The sequence below is a fragment of the Coccidioides immitis genome (genome assembly GCF_000149335.2).
Source record: "Coccidioides immitis RS genomic scaffold supercont3.6, whole genome shotgun sequence".
Taxonomy (NCBI): domain Eukaryota; kingdom Fungi; phylum Ascomycota; class Eurotiomycetes; order Onygenales; family Onygenaceae; genus Coccidioides; species Coccidioides immitis.
In genome coordinates, this window is record NW_004504312.1 from 1,031,303 (window position 1) to 1,044,442 (window position 13,140).

A 13,140-nucleotide genomic window follows, 5' to 3' on the forward strand; every position below is an offset into this window, starting at 1 on the left:
ATGATGCAGCCGAGATCATCATGGCATGCCCAAGTACGGAGTACCCAGCTTGGAAATCCGTCTTAGTCACGTGAGATCGCGAGAAGGTTACTTGATTTGGTTAACTAAACGGGGTATGGTTAACTACTAAATTATCGCGACGACGAGGTTCGCGTCTGGGAGTCTTGGCTCTCAGCCTGGCGGCCGACATCCCCGATGATCATGGCACCGCGCAGAGGCTGCACCGGGTGACGATCATGGATAAGTATCTCCTTCGAAAACGCCCACGGGATTTATTCTCTCACGCCCCATCCCTCTCTCCACCGGCCGCGAATTCCGGCGAACGTAAGGCGGAGGTGGAGGTCAAGACAAAAGAGACGCGAGGTGGAATGGAAGACGATGAAGAGTCTACAGATGTCAAACTGGCAACATTAGCGTCCCTATATGCAGATATATCCCAGGACATCTTATTGGACCTCCTAATTGCAAACGATGGTTCCATCCCTTTAACTTGCTCTGCTGTGAACGCAGAATTATCATCCCGAAAGAAGATCAAGCGGTCGATCAATGGGAATCTCGGAATCCAAAGCTCCCTGTCTTCATATGGAATGGCATCAGATGGCCCAGCTGCGTCCTCGAAGACCGTGACCAAAAGAGGACAAACACTTCATCTCTTCTCTCCCCAAGACATCTCAAAACACACGCCCTGCACCATAATCCACAATTTTCTGTCCGCCGAAGATGCAACTTCTCTGCTTAAAGAGCTCCTATACGAATCCGAAACATTCTCCCGCCAACGGTTCCAGCTCTTCGAGAATGTTGTTGAAAGCCCACACAGCACAGGATTCTACGTCTCAAGTTCCGAAGAACAGCACCAGCAAAAGTCCGAATACGCATACAACGGCAACTACCGCACCGATGTGAGGCAGCTAACTCCAGAATTACGTAGGATCTCTAAAAGTGTGCAAAAAGCAGTGAACGAGGAAATCCAAAAACGTATTCGAGACCATTACCCAAATGGGAAGAAACTACAGTACCAGTCACCACTGGAGTGGGTTCCCAACGCTGCCTTCGTGAACTGTTACGATGGCCCATCCGAAAGCGTCGGATACCACTCAGACGAACTGACCTATCTTGGACCCCGTGCTGTCATCGCCAGCCTGAGTTTGGGGGTTGCCAGGGAGTTCCGAGTGCGAAAGATGGTTCCTCCCGATGAAGCAAATGTTGACGGTTCATCGTCGTCGTCAGATACTCACCCAACCTCCCGTGCAGATATACAAGGACAGATCTCTATCCACCTACCGCACAATTCCCTCCTTGTCATGCATGCTGAAATGCAAGAAGAGTGGAAACACAGCATTGCTCCCTCACAGACGATTTCTCCCCACCCTGTTTCCAGGAATAAAAGGATAAATGTCACATATCGCTGGTATCGGGCCTCTTTGCATCCCAAGAACACCCCTCGTTGCCGGTGTGGCATGCCATGCGTCCTTCGATGTGTCCAGAAAAAAAAAGAAAATCGGGGCAGATATATGTGGATGTGCTATGCTGGCTACGCTCCAGGAAAAAAAACATGTGCATTTTTCCAATGGGCTGCTTTTGATGATAATGGAGAGCCAATTTGGGAATGAATTCCAAACTGCTCCATATGATTTGAAATATGGTTTTCAGGAGTACCCTTTTATATTCTGTTTGCTGTATTCATGATAGACATGACTTAATGACATAGCTAATGACCAAATGACATTTTCAAAACTTCTCCCAATTCCATCTAGAACACACCAACAAAATCGTACTGACATCTGGCAGGTGCATAAGGGCACTCTGTCAAATCGTTGATGTCCAGATCGTAGTAAATCTGCATGGTGACCCCCGAGCCCCCGCTCTGCAAAACAAATTGAAACACTAGAATTGCTAGAAACACCACCCCATCCAACTACCAAGAAGTAATAACGCATGCTTGCATCTCATCCTTTGAGCTAAAATCAAATATAAGGATCGAAGCAAGGTGCAGTGGCATCGGGTTTTGTTGGTTGCTGATCCTCAAGGTCGTGGTTATCAAATTCTATTAACTTGACACCAAGACCCCATGAATCCGAACGGGCTTTAACAATGCTTGCCTCGTGAGTTCCATGTCCTGTAGTTTGACCTTGGCAGCTTGTAGCATTGACCTGTCTGTATCTCGCATTCGACATCCCATCTGCCAGAATTGGAACACCAATCCAACCTAGTTCGCATCTCCCTTCCGATCTAAGACTTGTGGTGTTAGGCAAACAGGGATTGCCGTATTCAACAATTGCGGTGACAATGGTACGGGCTTCAGTGTCTCTGGCACTTGGTTCGAGCATTCCGTGCAGTTGGTTAATCATATCGTCAAGTTCCTCAGTGTTCATTGAATCCTTTATCAAAAGGGAATCTGGGCTTGTAGAGTAGAGAGAACTGGCTTGGTCGACATTTTCAACCTTTCCACGCTCCCTAACTTTAGCTAACATGGTCCAAGACTCGCCTGGCCTTAGGAATTTGCGTTTTGTATCCCCAAGAAGAGCGATCAGTTCATACTCTTTGGCGGCAGAAAGTTTAATGGAGAGGTTAGAAAGTACACCAGAATCGATTCCCGTACGAAGATGTCTGATCAGCAACTTCAGGTTTGACCTTAAAGCAGATTCGACCGCATCGTGATCCAAACTCGCGGATAAGTGCCAACCACCCACCATAGTGGGAGCGTTTATCGTAACGGAATTTTCTGGAGATATGGTATGAAATCGCAGGCGTTCGTCCCAGACACCCGGAATAGATATTTTCGAGCGAGTAGTGATGAAAAACAGATGGCAAAGAGCGGACTTAGCCGAATGTTGGATCAGCAAGTCAGAGGCTTCTTTCAGCGCTCCCGAGAGCCGCGACTGATCTAGATCGTAAAGAAGCTGAAACGATGACAAAGCTCGAGATACGTTTCGAACCACATCCAGGCTGTGTGTCCCCAGGGGCAACATAAGGTTAAAATTTTCCTGACCGTCGGGCGATATGCAGCCAATTGCGGCTCGGTCAATTAGCATATCCAACGACGATGCAACGTGGAACGCGGTTCGAGAAGCTCCTTTTAGAATATCCGGCGCTACTCTCGCACTATGATAAAGTTAGATGAGCTTCGGAGATTCTCAATAAAACACATACGAATTATCAACGACAATCATAACATCTAGGGGAATATCAGCGTAGCATTGGTCGTCTAAATTGCTTTCCAAATCATCGACTCGTGCGAAGATGTCTATTGATAGCCATGTGGACAATTCCTTCCCGGCGTGCGTTCTAAGAGCATCTGCAGTCAACTCTACCAGGGCAGTTGTGATAGAAGCATTGCACGGCGACCGTCCCTTGCAATTCCCGCGAGCCCTGGGAATACGTAGCTGCTCGGTCAGTAGACGCGGGGTATATTGCCTATTCTGTCTTTCCTCTGCTTCTTTCAACGGAGGATTATCCCCCGATGTATTATCCCTTTTCGCATCAATAATGGACTTCTTGGAATATGTTAAAGGTTGAGGAAGCGTGGATATAGTATCAGAACTAATCGCATTGCTGCCGGGGTGGCGGCTCCTGAAATCAAATACCTGAGTAACGCGAGAAAGAAAGCCATTCCTAGACATCAGAACGGGATATCGATGGTTCCCACTGGTAAGGACGTCACGTTGCTTCTTATTTTCCTATAGAAAAGTCTCTCATTAGAATCAGTCGAAGCCAGAGCATTCATTGGCATAAAACACGGGAATGGGTAAATGTAGGGACCATACTGATGAGTGTATCAAGTGAGAGAAATTGCCGCTAGTTGATGGCGTCCTCAAAGGCGAGCGCCAATATCTTTGCTTCTGCCTTGGTGGTTGTGATTTGCGGTTTTCCTTTTCCAGCCGTGGCAACGGAGAAATATCAGAAAAGGACGAACCAGGAATAGCATATGACGAGCGTCTTCGCGGTATAGGAATTGGAGAGTTAAGGTTAACTGAAGAGCTTAGGCCTTGGTCTTCTCTTGGACGCGTCTTAAGGATCCGTAAGGGTTTAGGGGTGGGAACATGCCGGTTTCCTTCGCGATACTCCATATCTCATTGATATCTATCAATAAACAAACAATGTAGATAACTGACGAGCACCCGTTTCACACGTGCTCTCTCTCGGTGGCTTTTTTGTACATCTCTGTATCCCCCCCACTGGAATCAGAGCCTTTAGACGAAGAAAAGTACCAAGAGGGATCTGAACGGCTTCTTTTGTGCGTTTTTCTTCCTCGTCCACGAATACAACGACGCTGGTTACGAAGACTCCAATACTCAGCACACGCAAGGGCGATGGCCAGAATGGTGAACAGCAGGAAGATAGGTACAAGGATCAGGGCAATCAAGATAAGTGTCCTGCGCGTTTCGCTGCTGGGCATGTCGGCGCGAATCTATCAAGCGATGTCTCAGGGAACTAAACCACAGGCAGCTGGAATCGGAGCACAGCACGGTCTTGTTTTTGAGACACAAAATCATCGCGAACTTGGAAAGGAGAACGGCAGGAACAACCACGGTTCTCACTCGGCTAATGGGGAAAATTTGGAAGCTACAATGGGTATATGCGGCTGAAATCAACAGGCATTGACGTCCAAAAAAAGCATACCAAACCACACCGGCGTGTCAAGCTGAATAGCGAAGGTATAGCGCCGAAAGCTCCGGCTCTGTGACTATATTGGTCATATATCAATTAGTAGCTGGGCCAATCATTTCCTCCTTGAGTTTCGTTAATACGTCGTTATCGAGCTTCTGAAATCGAATCTGAGGAGAGTGAAGTTAGTAATCAACACAGTCAAAAGGCCCTGAGAAAATGAAGTCCCGCGGGGGGTGGGGGGTGTAAATGGCGTACCCAGTTATCTGCTGTATTCCGCGGTGAGCTTCCAAATAGAACGGACTCTAGATAGCTATTCTGGATTCCGTTCTGGACCCTCTTCTCCCACACTCCCGCCCAATTCCATTCCCCAGGCGGTCGAGATTGCGGGGTTCCCTTTCTCGGTTTGAGATCTAGGTTTAATGCACCCGAGCGGCTTTCTTCTCCAGTTCTGGGCCCACCTCCCCTGCTTTTAACAGTGCGACGGTGAGTTCGCCATGCGTGCCAGGCTCCGGGGTTACCTGCGGCTTCCAGCGAGATGGAGTCAAGTATCTCCTCACTGTCAAACGTTGACCGTATGTAGTCCAACAGCGCGACAACCGGAACATCCATTTCCCCATGCTGATAAATCTCACCCGCGGGAACCGGGCTTTTGCGAATTTCACCGACTTGTGGAACTGGTGCCGATAGAAGAGCCTCACTAGCGGTCTCAGATTCAGCATCGGCATTTGGACTCAATGGCCGACTCTGTTTCAACTGATGGCCGTCTTTATCAACATCCTGTGTAGTTGTAGATGCGTTACCGCTGGTATTCCTAGACGAAGCTGCGGAATTCACAGCACTCCTTTTGGCCCTTCCGAACCAATGCGGGAATCCATGTCGCAGACTGAACCCGCCCGGGGGCAATCGCTCATCGTCCGTTGCACTCACAGTGTCTGTATCTGAAGAGCCAGTTGTAAAAGTGTATGTTGTTAATGGAACTACGAGTGGATGGAAAATGTCTGTATTGAAAGTCACGAGCGGGGGAAGATCAGGATAGGTTGGTGGGAATCGGATTTGGAAGCGGAGTATGGCAGAGGCATAGGGGCCTGGCCGACAGTAACTAGTGGTTAGCACCTTTTAAATTCAAAGAAGATGTAGAAATTGAAGTCACTTTATTACCATTCTGGACAAACAACACTCCCGACCAGAGAGTAGGGTCTGTCGGAGATATCGTTACATAGACACCCTTCGGAGGAGCCGCCTGCAGACTTGCACTGTTGCAGGAGTTAGCAGCTGTAGATGATCGAACTTAACGAAAAGATCATGGATTAGCGATGGACTCACAATTCAAGATGGAGCTGTTGTGCGCGGAGAGAAGGGATGTTGGGGAGCCTGAAGCTCGACATTGTCCTTTGCTGGTTATTTGAGTGTTGGGACCCGTTTTGGTTCGTGGAAACCCCTGGCTTGGAGCTTCTACAACAGCCATAGTCGCCAAGTCAGTACGGAGCATTTTAAATATTTATATACTCCGTACATTACTCCGTACTGGCTCATACTCAAACAGCAAACAAAGCTCCCTGAAATTAACCAATAAATATTATCCTTTTCCTGATTTCACATCTTGCTATTACTACTCATTGCAAACGCCAACTCCGCCAGACCAGATAGTTATCTTCAATGACTGATTTCACTGAGAGAATGAAAAACACTTCTATCACACTTTCAGGTATCCCCACTTAGCACTACAGCGCATCATGACATTCACATATTGACTAATGCTTCGAAGAGGCCCGTCTTCGCCAGTTTAGATCCCACAAACTCCAGTCCTTCTCGCAGCTTTGCCGTGACGACCGCACTCGCAGTTAGCATGGCTTTGACCGCCTGCTTCGCAATCTGCGACTGACGAAACCAAGCGCAAAGAGACCTGACATGAGGCAGCAAAACCAAATGATAGTCAAAGTGACGATCTGATGAATCATTGCCGAATATGCTGACGGTGACTTGCAGTGACGACCATCCTCCCGGACACCATGGCCGTTGTTTGTTGCGAGGCCATCCCGTACACGAGTTGCTTCCATTTTGTCTGGCGGATCTCTTAACTTCTCAGGGAGCTTCATTTGAATGAACCTGACTTCGTCGGCTGTTATGTTTGCCGGAAGCCCGTCAAGGAGGTTCTCGACCCCTCTGATATATGCCGAGACGGGTGAAATATGCATCTGCTCTAGGTTTCCGGCTCTCCGTGCTTTGTCGAGAAGCTCGCATCCTGAAGATTTTTGAACGTTAATTATTCTGCACAGCTCTAACATAAGGGGTACATGGGTGACTGCTAAGTATCCGAAGAGGCTTTGTGCCATTGCAAGCTGGACTATGAACTGTCGCGGGTGTTTCATTTTGTGACTTCCTACGGGTGTAGCTCCGTAAGCGCGTCTAGCAGGCAGAGAGAGTCGGTTCGGGCAGATGTTTCCTCCCATTTTACCACTTCAAGGAACGTCCGGGCAGACAATTGCATCTGTGGGAGGCCATGGAGTTATCCGCTTTGGCATTTCGTGACATACGTGCCTTCGTGATAAACTTCGATGAACTTCAGCGAAGTAGGAGTTAAGGCTGAGTATAAAGTATTCGTGCGACCATTTTTGTAAACTACTTTGTACGGTAAGCTAGTATCCTCTCCGGCCTTCATGGCCAAAGGATAATCGTATCATTTTTTTGCCACGGTGGATTCCGGTGGTAAAGCATCGCTGTCAATCAGTAGCGATATTACTGGAGATGAAGTCAGTGAGATAGGTAGAGCCTACGCAAACTTAGTCGGTGTCGAGATAGCCGTTGGCCGCGAAAAGGGCAGCTGAATAAACCAGAAATCTTCCACTCTACGGAATAATTGTGTGGAATCACTCCTCAGAGATTCGGCACATGTGAATAATGACGGAAGTGATAGCCGTGACATCCCTACCATTGCTTCCATTTATCATTACATTTCCATCCCAAAGTAGTATCATTGCCAAAACGCACCAAAAACAGCTCCTGTTAGAAAGGAGTTTTATGCTCCCCTTTCCCAGGCATGACTGAAAGAAAGGGGTATAGAACTCAAGCAAAGCAAAGACTAAAGCAAAAACTGATAGATGAAACCATTTTGCCTTTTTTTCTTTTCTTTATTGATTCTTAACCAACTCTTTTTTTTCTGAAATAACTAACTATTTCATGACATGTTATTACCTAATGCTTTGCAATCCACGCGATGTTGAAGCCAAGCATGGATTTCAAGCTGCCACAAAAAATCAAAAGCCCATGTATCAACTCCCCAGCTTCAATCCAACACTGCAAACGGGTATCGTGACCGCTATACCAAATCTAGAATTTATCTTCTTCATTATATTATAGGATGGCTTGTCGCAGTGGGTCTTGTATTGTTTTTTTTTTTTTTTTTTTTAGCGCCCAAAGTCCCGGAACTCCGATGCCCTAGGCTCAGAAAACGCTACCGAGTGATCGAATACATTCTGATATCGTGCTTCATAAGACATAGAGGTTGGTAATTTAGATGCAAGTGGATTCTGGTCCGGTGCGGAGGTCGCAGTCATGTTGAAAGTCGTATCATTAAACCCAAGATCATGAAAACCAGCCGAATCCCCCAGCCCAAACTTTTCGAGGTGTAGATCATCCAAATCATGACCGATGTCTTCATAATCATCATCTAGACGCTGAAGAAAGTCTGCATCGAAACCCATTTGTATGAAAGGGTCATTGTCCATGGAGACTGGTGCCGAGGAAGAAAGAGTGCCACCCAGTGTGGAACTTGGCAAACCTCCCAAGCTCCCTTGACCGAGGCCTCCAGCTGAGAAATCAACACTGCCAGCCAAGCTGCCTGCATGGCTGCCTCTATGGCTAGGTCCAGAAGAATGGAATCCTGAGCTGGGTAATGCTGGGCTCTGGAACCCCGAAGAACCGCTGCAAGGCGGAGTAGTTCTCAAAGAGTGTTTCGGGGCCTGACGAAGACCTCCGTTTGCAGCGAAGGGTGGTTGCATGCCTAAGTCATCTAGTTGAATGTTTTGGGTTCCCGGTAGATCATAGATGCCGGTATCACGCTTCAGAAGAGCCAGCCACGTCGGGTTATCAGCACAAGTCTGATTCCATGGGTCATCACTTCCATATATGGTATTACGCGCTTCTGCCTGTATCATTGCGTCGGTTGGCACGGTACCTTGAGCTGCCAGGCGGCCAATATATGCCGAGAGTTCGACTTCCAATCGCTTGAAACAACTAGCATCAGTCGGAACAGGAATCTGTGCCGCGGAGGTTCCTGCAGTGGACGCATTGGGCTTCTTTGCAGCAGATAGACTGGGTACTTGGGCGACCCATGGGTTGAGAGTGTTACGTTCCTCACCAATAAGATAAGGGGGCATGGAGTTCTCGACGCAACGCTGGATACAAGATTCGAAGCCCCAGTCCCCTTTCCATTGTCGCATTTCCGCTCCAGCTTTGAAATGCGCCGCAAGATGGTCAACGCGATCTTTCCACGTGGTAAAGGTAGCCGAGCAGAAGCCACAACGAGACTTAACCTCAGTTGTAGCACTCTTCCACTGGTCCATCCAAGACCCGAGCTTTACATTATGCATGAGGCGCAGGTGCTGGTTAAGGTGGTCCTTGCGGTAAAATGTTCGCTCCTGTATAGACTTCTCTTGACAAGTGGTATAATTGTGCGACTCTAAATGAGTTTCGTCTGGGTTCAGGTATCGGCAGAATGCACATACGGATTCGCCATTTTCCAATATCACCCCACCTTGGGGTGCACAGGTCCATTTGTCCAGGGCAAGATGCAAAGATTTCTCATGGCGTTGCCAGTCATACTTCGTGGCGAAAGAATCAGTGCAAAAGGTGCACTGGTATATGCGCGCGGCGCGAGATTTCTGGAAAGGGTTTTGGCCAATTGCGGATTTGTGCCGGCGGCGTCGGCGCTCTCTCGTGTCCATCGAGCCGAAAGAGGCACGTGATGAGCGATGAGAGAAAACAGAAGCAAAAGACATATCGGAAACACTAGATTGAGTCGTATCCAAACTATAGCTGCTCCAAGATCCCGCAGGCCGGACGTTGGAAAAGCTTGAATCACCATTGCTGGATCCAGTTCTTCGGGAATTTGATCGCACAGGGCCCGAGGTGTCATTCGAACCGTTGGGATGGAAGGGAGCAGTAGCCATGGCTTGGATAATATCACGGGCTGAAGCAGCTTCGTTTTCAGGTGGAGAATGCTTCCATCGCTCCAAAGGGTTCAGGTCTGCGAAATCAACGCCAGGAGGAAGCTCCTTACCCGGAATTGGAACGCCGGTAGGGTGAGGAGAAGGATGACGTGGGGAAGGTCGGACTTTCCCGCGGCGACGAGCATTCGCAAGCCAATTGCTGATTTGGCTTCGTCTCAGACCAGTTTTCGCTTTCAGGGCGTCTTTTTCTTCATCCGTTGGGTACGGATGAGCGGTGTGTTCCGATAGCCACGACTTTAGCACTCGGACGGCTTCCTTTGGGAATCTGGCACCACTTTTTCTCCCCCTTTGCTCTGGCTCTTCGAGTAATGTGCCTGTGGATGGTCCACGATATGATTTCAAAGCTCTCTTCCCTGTTAAGCTTCCGGTTGGAACATAAGAGTCCTCTCCCACCACGTGTAATGTCTCCAAGCACTTTTGTTGCGGCTCGGCGTTGGTAAAGCTGCACTGTCGATATAGCGCAATGCAACAGGTGCACCTGTTCTGCAACACACCTCTCTGAGCCACAAAGCAGTCCAAGCCCATAGAACGACAGAAGAAACACGGTTCTGGAGCTCGATACATGGGCCAAGGTCCGCCTAACTTAAACGAAGGCTCCCATCCTTTTTCACCCTCAGCGACGTCGTTTAGGGCATCGGTGGCAGAGACAACGACGTTATCATCATTCATCAAAGCATCAAAATCCTGGTGGTCGATCTCCGGACAGTTGGAAGCCGTATCGATATCACGGGCCGCTTGGTCAAAATCAAAGTATTCCATGGCACCGGGGTGGAAGTTTTATATACTTTCTTCCGTCCAAGGTCCCAGATGGGATTGGCTAGGCCGAGATGACTCGAGCTTGGAGGGCCACGGAGATATGTCAGCAATTGCAACCAATGGACGGGGAAGTCCTTTCGGCTACACGTCACTTCTTGAATGTGGAAATGGCGGATGTAAAAAAAAAAGGTAAAGGCATGAGATTGAAACGAGAACGATGACAAAATGAATGAGAAAAGAGAAAGAAACATGAAGAGGGCGAGCAAGGACCTCTTTGAGTCACCGACTAGCTTTCTTTTTCAGTCGCTTGGCTTCTCTTATGAATCTCCGCTTTCCCCATAGCCTAAATATTGGGGAATTGGGGCTCGTTCCAACCAGAGGGTGATGGGATGCCAGAGTCCCCTGGCGGTTGCTCCTGCAAGAGCAGCGCCGCTAAGAGCAAACTGCATCAACAAAGCACCAAGTATCGGGCAAGCTGATATTGTCTGTCATGTGCGCAGGTGGTTACTGGTCGCAGCCAACAAACCTTGTCGATGGCGGAGCCGGTTGACTTTCTCGAGCCCACGGAACCACCCGCCCATGTATCCCGGCCAAGTCGGCTTTAAGGGACTAACCCCAAAGCGCAGGAAAATTCAGGCAGAGAGATTCGAGGCCTCCTATCAGGGCTATGCCTCCCCGACGCCAGATCCCAAGCAGCCCAGCCTGATGCAGCTGACGACCCCCCCCGGTATCTGGGAAGCCATGAGCGTGGCGGTAGCTACGGCAAGGCGATGCGCGGGAAGCTCGACGGAATTGTCTTCCACCTGAGACTCTGGGTCATTCTCGTGTTTGCTGCGACACGCACGCACTTACTCCCGGAGCGCGTGACACGCGCTGATTCGCGAGGAGGACGGTCGCCGGATTGACGTGGGGTGGCTCGCTGCCGGGGAGTCCCAGGTGCGGTGGTGGGCAGCGGACCGGTGGGGAAAAGCCGATTAGATAATGACGAGCGGCGGAATTGAGTTTGCGGCCGGCTTACGTCACAGAGACCTGGTTGGCTACTTTGGTGTGCGAAACCCCACCCGCCTCACGCCCTTTGACATTCTGCGCGCTAAGGCATTCTGTGCTAGCCCGATACGGCTACTTCTAGAATGAATTTGATTCGGGCTCGCTCCACTGCTGTCGTGACTTTCAAGATAAGCCTGTGGGGATCGCAGGGACTCGCCTTGATGCTCACGAGAATCCTCTCCAAGGTGAGGTATTCTCTGGATGCGCTAGTCTGGGCCACAGCGATAACTTGCCCATTATTCAGCACCGTGATGCGCCCCGATGTCGGGGTGAATCCCTTTGATTGGGCTATTTTGCTCCGGAGTTGCTGGTTTCCTCTACATATAGTTGATCGACTGATCGATGCGCTGCCGGTGCTGAGGAGGGAACATTGCTAGATTTTGAGTGACTGCAGCTCTCTCTACCCTTGGAGCACAAAGAGGAACACACCCCGTCCACGAGCAACTCTCATTCCCTTCCCTCAAATCCGCGCAGCTTGTGATTGCCGATACGAGAGAGTGGAAGCTCAACGTCATATGCTAAATATAACCCATCTGCCCAAGAGAAGCGATTGCCCAGTCCAACCTCGGTTGAACCGTCGTTAAGGACGCCGGCCTCCTGCCTATAAAGAGAGTCAACATCGAGGCAGAGAGCAACATTAGTGATACCAAATGCGAGCAATCGCTCGGAATCCGTCCCTGAACACCTTCGGTGGTGCTTACTGGGGGAGGGTCCTTACGCCAGTGTGAGGGAAACACGATCGTCATGACGGAAAAGCTCCCAACAACCTTGAAAGGATTGCTTATTGTTTTGGGTTCAAGTGGGAAATGGGCGATGCCATGCAACGTGTGCACGACTGTGACTGTTCACTGAGATGGTGTCTGGCCAGACCCTGTTTCATGCTCAACGGTCGCATACCCGTGCCCTGCACAGACGCCGTCGACATTCTCTTGCACTTTGATTCGCTCTTCTGACCTCTAGTCCGGCTCTGGGAACCTTAATGCGGAACGTCCTGCCGAACGACACATGCGAGGGCAGTGATGACGATCGCCGCCGTATCAACATTGGATTCAAACTCCGATCATACTTGAAGATCAACCAAAGAATACGGGATTCGCTCGAGTAGCTCGGATTTCAAATATGACTCTGCGGAATTCAAACATGCGGTGAGCCTTCCAGAAAAATCCCCTTCCAAAACCTCCGGGGTTGAACTCGAGAACACAACTTTGTCTCGCCCATTCTCTTTCCCCCGAAACGCTCAGTGTTTCCCCATCTTCATAACGCTCAGCCCGTGACCATGGAAATCATGCGGGGAAAGGGAAAGTTGCAACAACACACGACAAAGTCTTTCCTTTTTGGAACAACTGGATATTCATCGCAGGATTTATACACATGCTTTGCTGTTTTAATGCTATGCTGGTCCAAGAACATCTCCTTGGATTTTCGAACATTTGGATGTTATCGCTTTCCCATGCAATTTACAGCACCAAAAGACAATGCTGCGAGTTGAATTCGCATTGCT

At 49.2% G+C, this 13,140-nt stretch overlaps 6 protein-coding genes across 6 annotated transcripts; 1 reads left to right on the forward strand and 5 right to left on the reverse strand.

The window, feature by feature from the left end:
- Positions 1-20: 20 nt before the first annotated feature.
- Positions 21-1,738, forward strand: CIMG_03326 (GRF zinc finger domain-containing protein; the record flags this gene model as incomplete). The annotated part of the gene is made up of 2 exons (XM_001243884.2): positions 21-70; positions 176-1,738. 2 exons carry the CDS (start codon positions 21-23, stop codon positions 1,608-1,610), a joined length of 1,485 nt encoding a protein of 494 aa, XP_001243885.2. The 3' UTR covers positions 1,611-1,738.
- Positions 1,644-4,067, reverse strand: CIMG_11092 (uncharacterized protein; the record flags this gene model as incomplete). The annotated part of the gene is made up of 3 exons (XM_012358232.1): positions 1,644-3,102; positions 3,151-3,677; positions 3,765-4,067. The coding sequence occupies 3 exons, from the start codon at positions 4,065-4,067 to the stop codon at positions 1,965-1,967; spliced, it is 1,968 nt and encodes a 655-aa protein (XP_012213655.1). The 3' UTR covers positions 1,644-1,964.
- On the reverse strand, positions 4,048-5,994 carry CIMG_11093 (ubiquitin-conjugating enzyme; the record flags this gene model as incomplete). The annotated part of the gene is made up of 4 exons (XM_012358233.1): positions 4,048-4,775; positions 4,864-5,693; positions 5,767-5,861; positions 5,932-5,994. Coding segments are annotated over 4 exons (1,063 nt in total), but the record flags the coding sequence as incomplete, so codon positions are not given.
- Positions 5,995-6,348: 354 nt separating this feature from the next.
- CIMG_11094 (uncharacterized protein) lies at positions 6,349-6,977 on the reverse strand (the record flags this gene model as incomplete). Its single annotated transcript, XM_012358234.1, has 2 exons — positions 6,349-6,511; positions 6,583-6,977. 2 exons carry the CDS (start codon positions 6,975-6,977, stop codon positions 6,349-6,351), a joined length of 558 nt encoding a protein of 185 aa, XP_012213657.1.
- A 1,035-nt stretch (positions 6,978-8,012) lies between these two features.
- On the reverse strand, positions 8,013-10,595 carry CIMG_03328 (homeobox and C2H2 transcription factor; the record flags this gene model as incomplete). The annotated part of the gene is made up of 1 exon (XM_001243886.1): positions 8,013-10,595. The coding sequence occupies one exon, from the start codon at positions 10,593-10,595 to the stop codon at positions 8,013-8,015; it is 2,583 nt and encodes an 860-aa protein (XP_001243887.1).
- Positions 10,596-12,086: 1,491 nt separating this feature from the next.
- On the reverse strand, positions 12,087-12,564 carry CIMG_11096 (uncharacterized protein; the record flags this gene model as incomplete). Its single annotated transcript, XM_012358235.1, has 3 exons — positions 12,087-12,236; positions 12,341-12,474; positions 12,537-12,564. The coding sequence occupies 3 exons, from the start codon at positions 12,562-12,564 to the stop codon at positions 12,087-12,089; spliced, it is 312 nt and encodes a 103-aa protein (XP_012213658.1).
- Between the last annotated feature and the right edge of the window lie 576 nt (positions 12,565-13,140).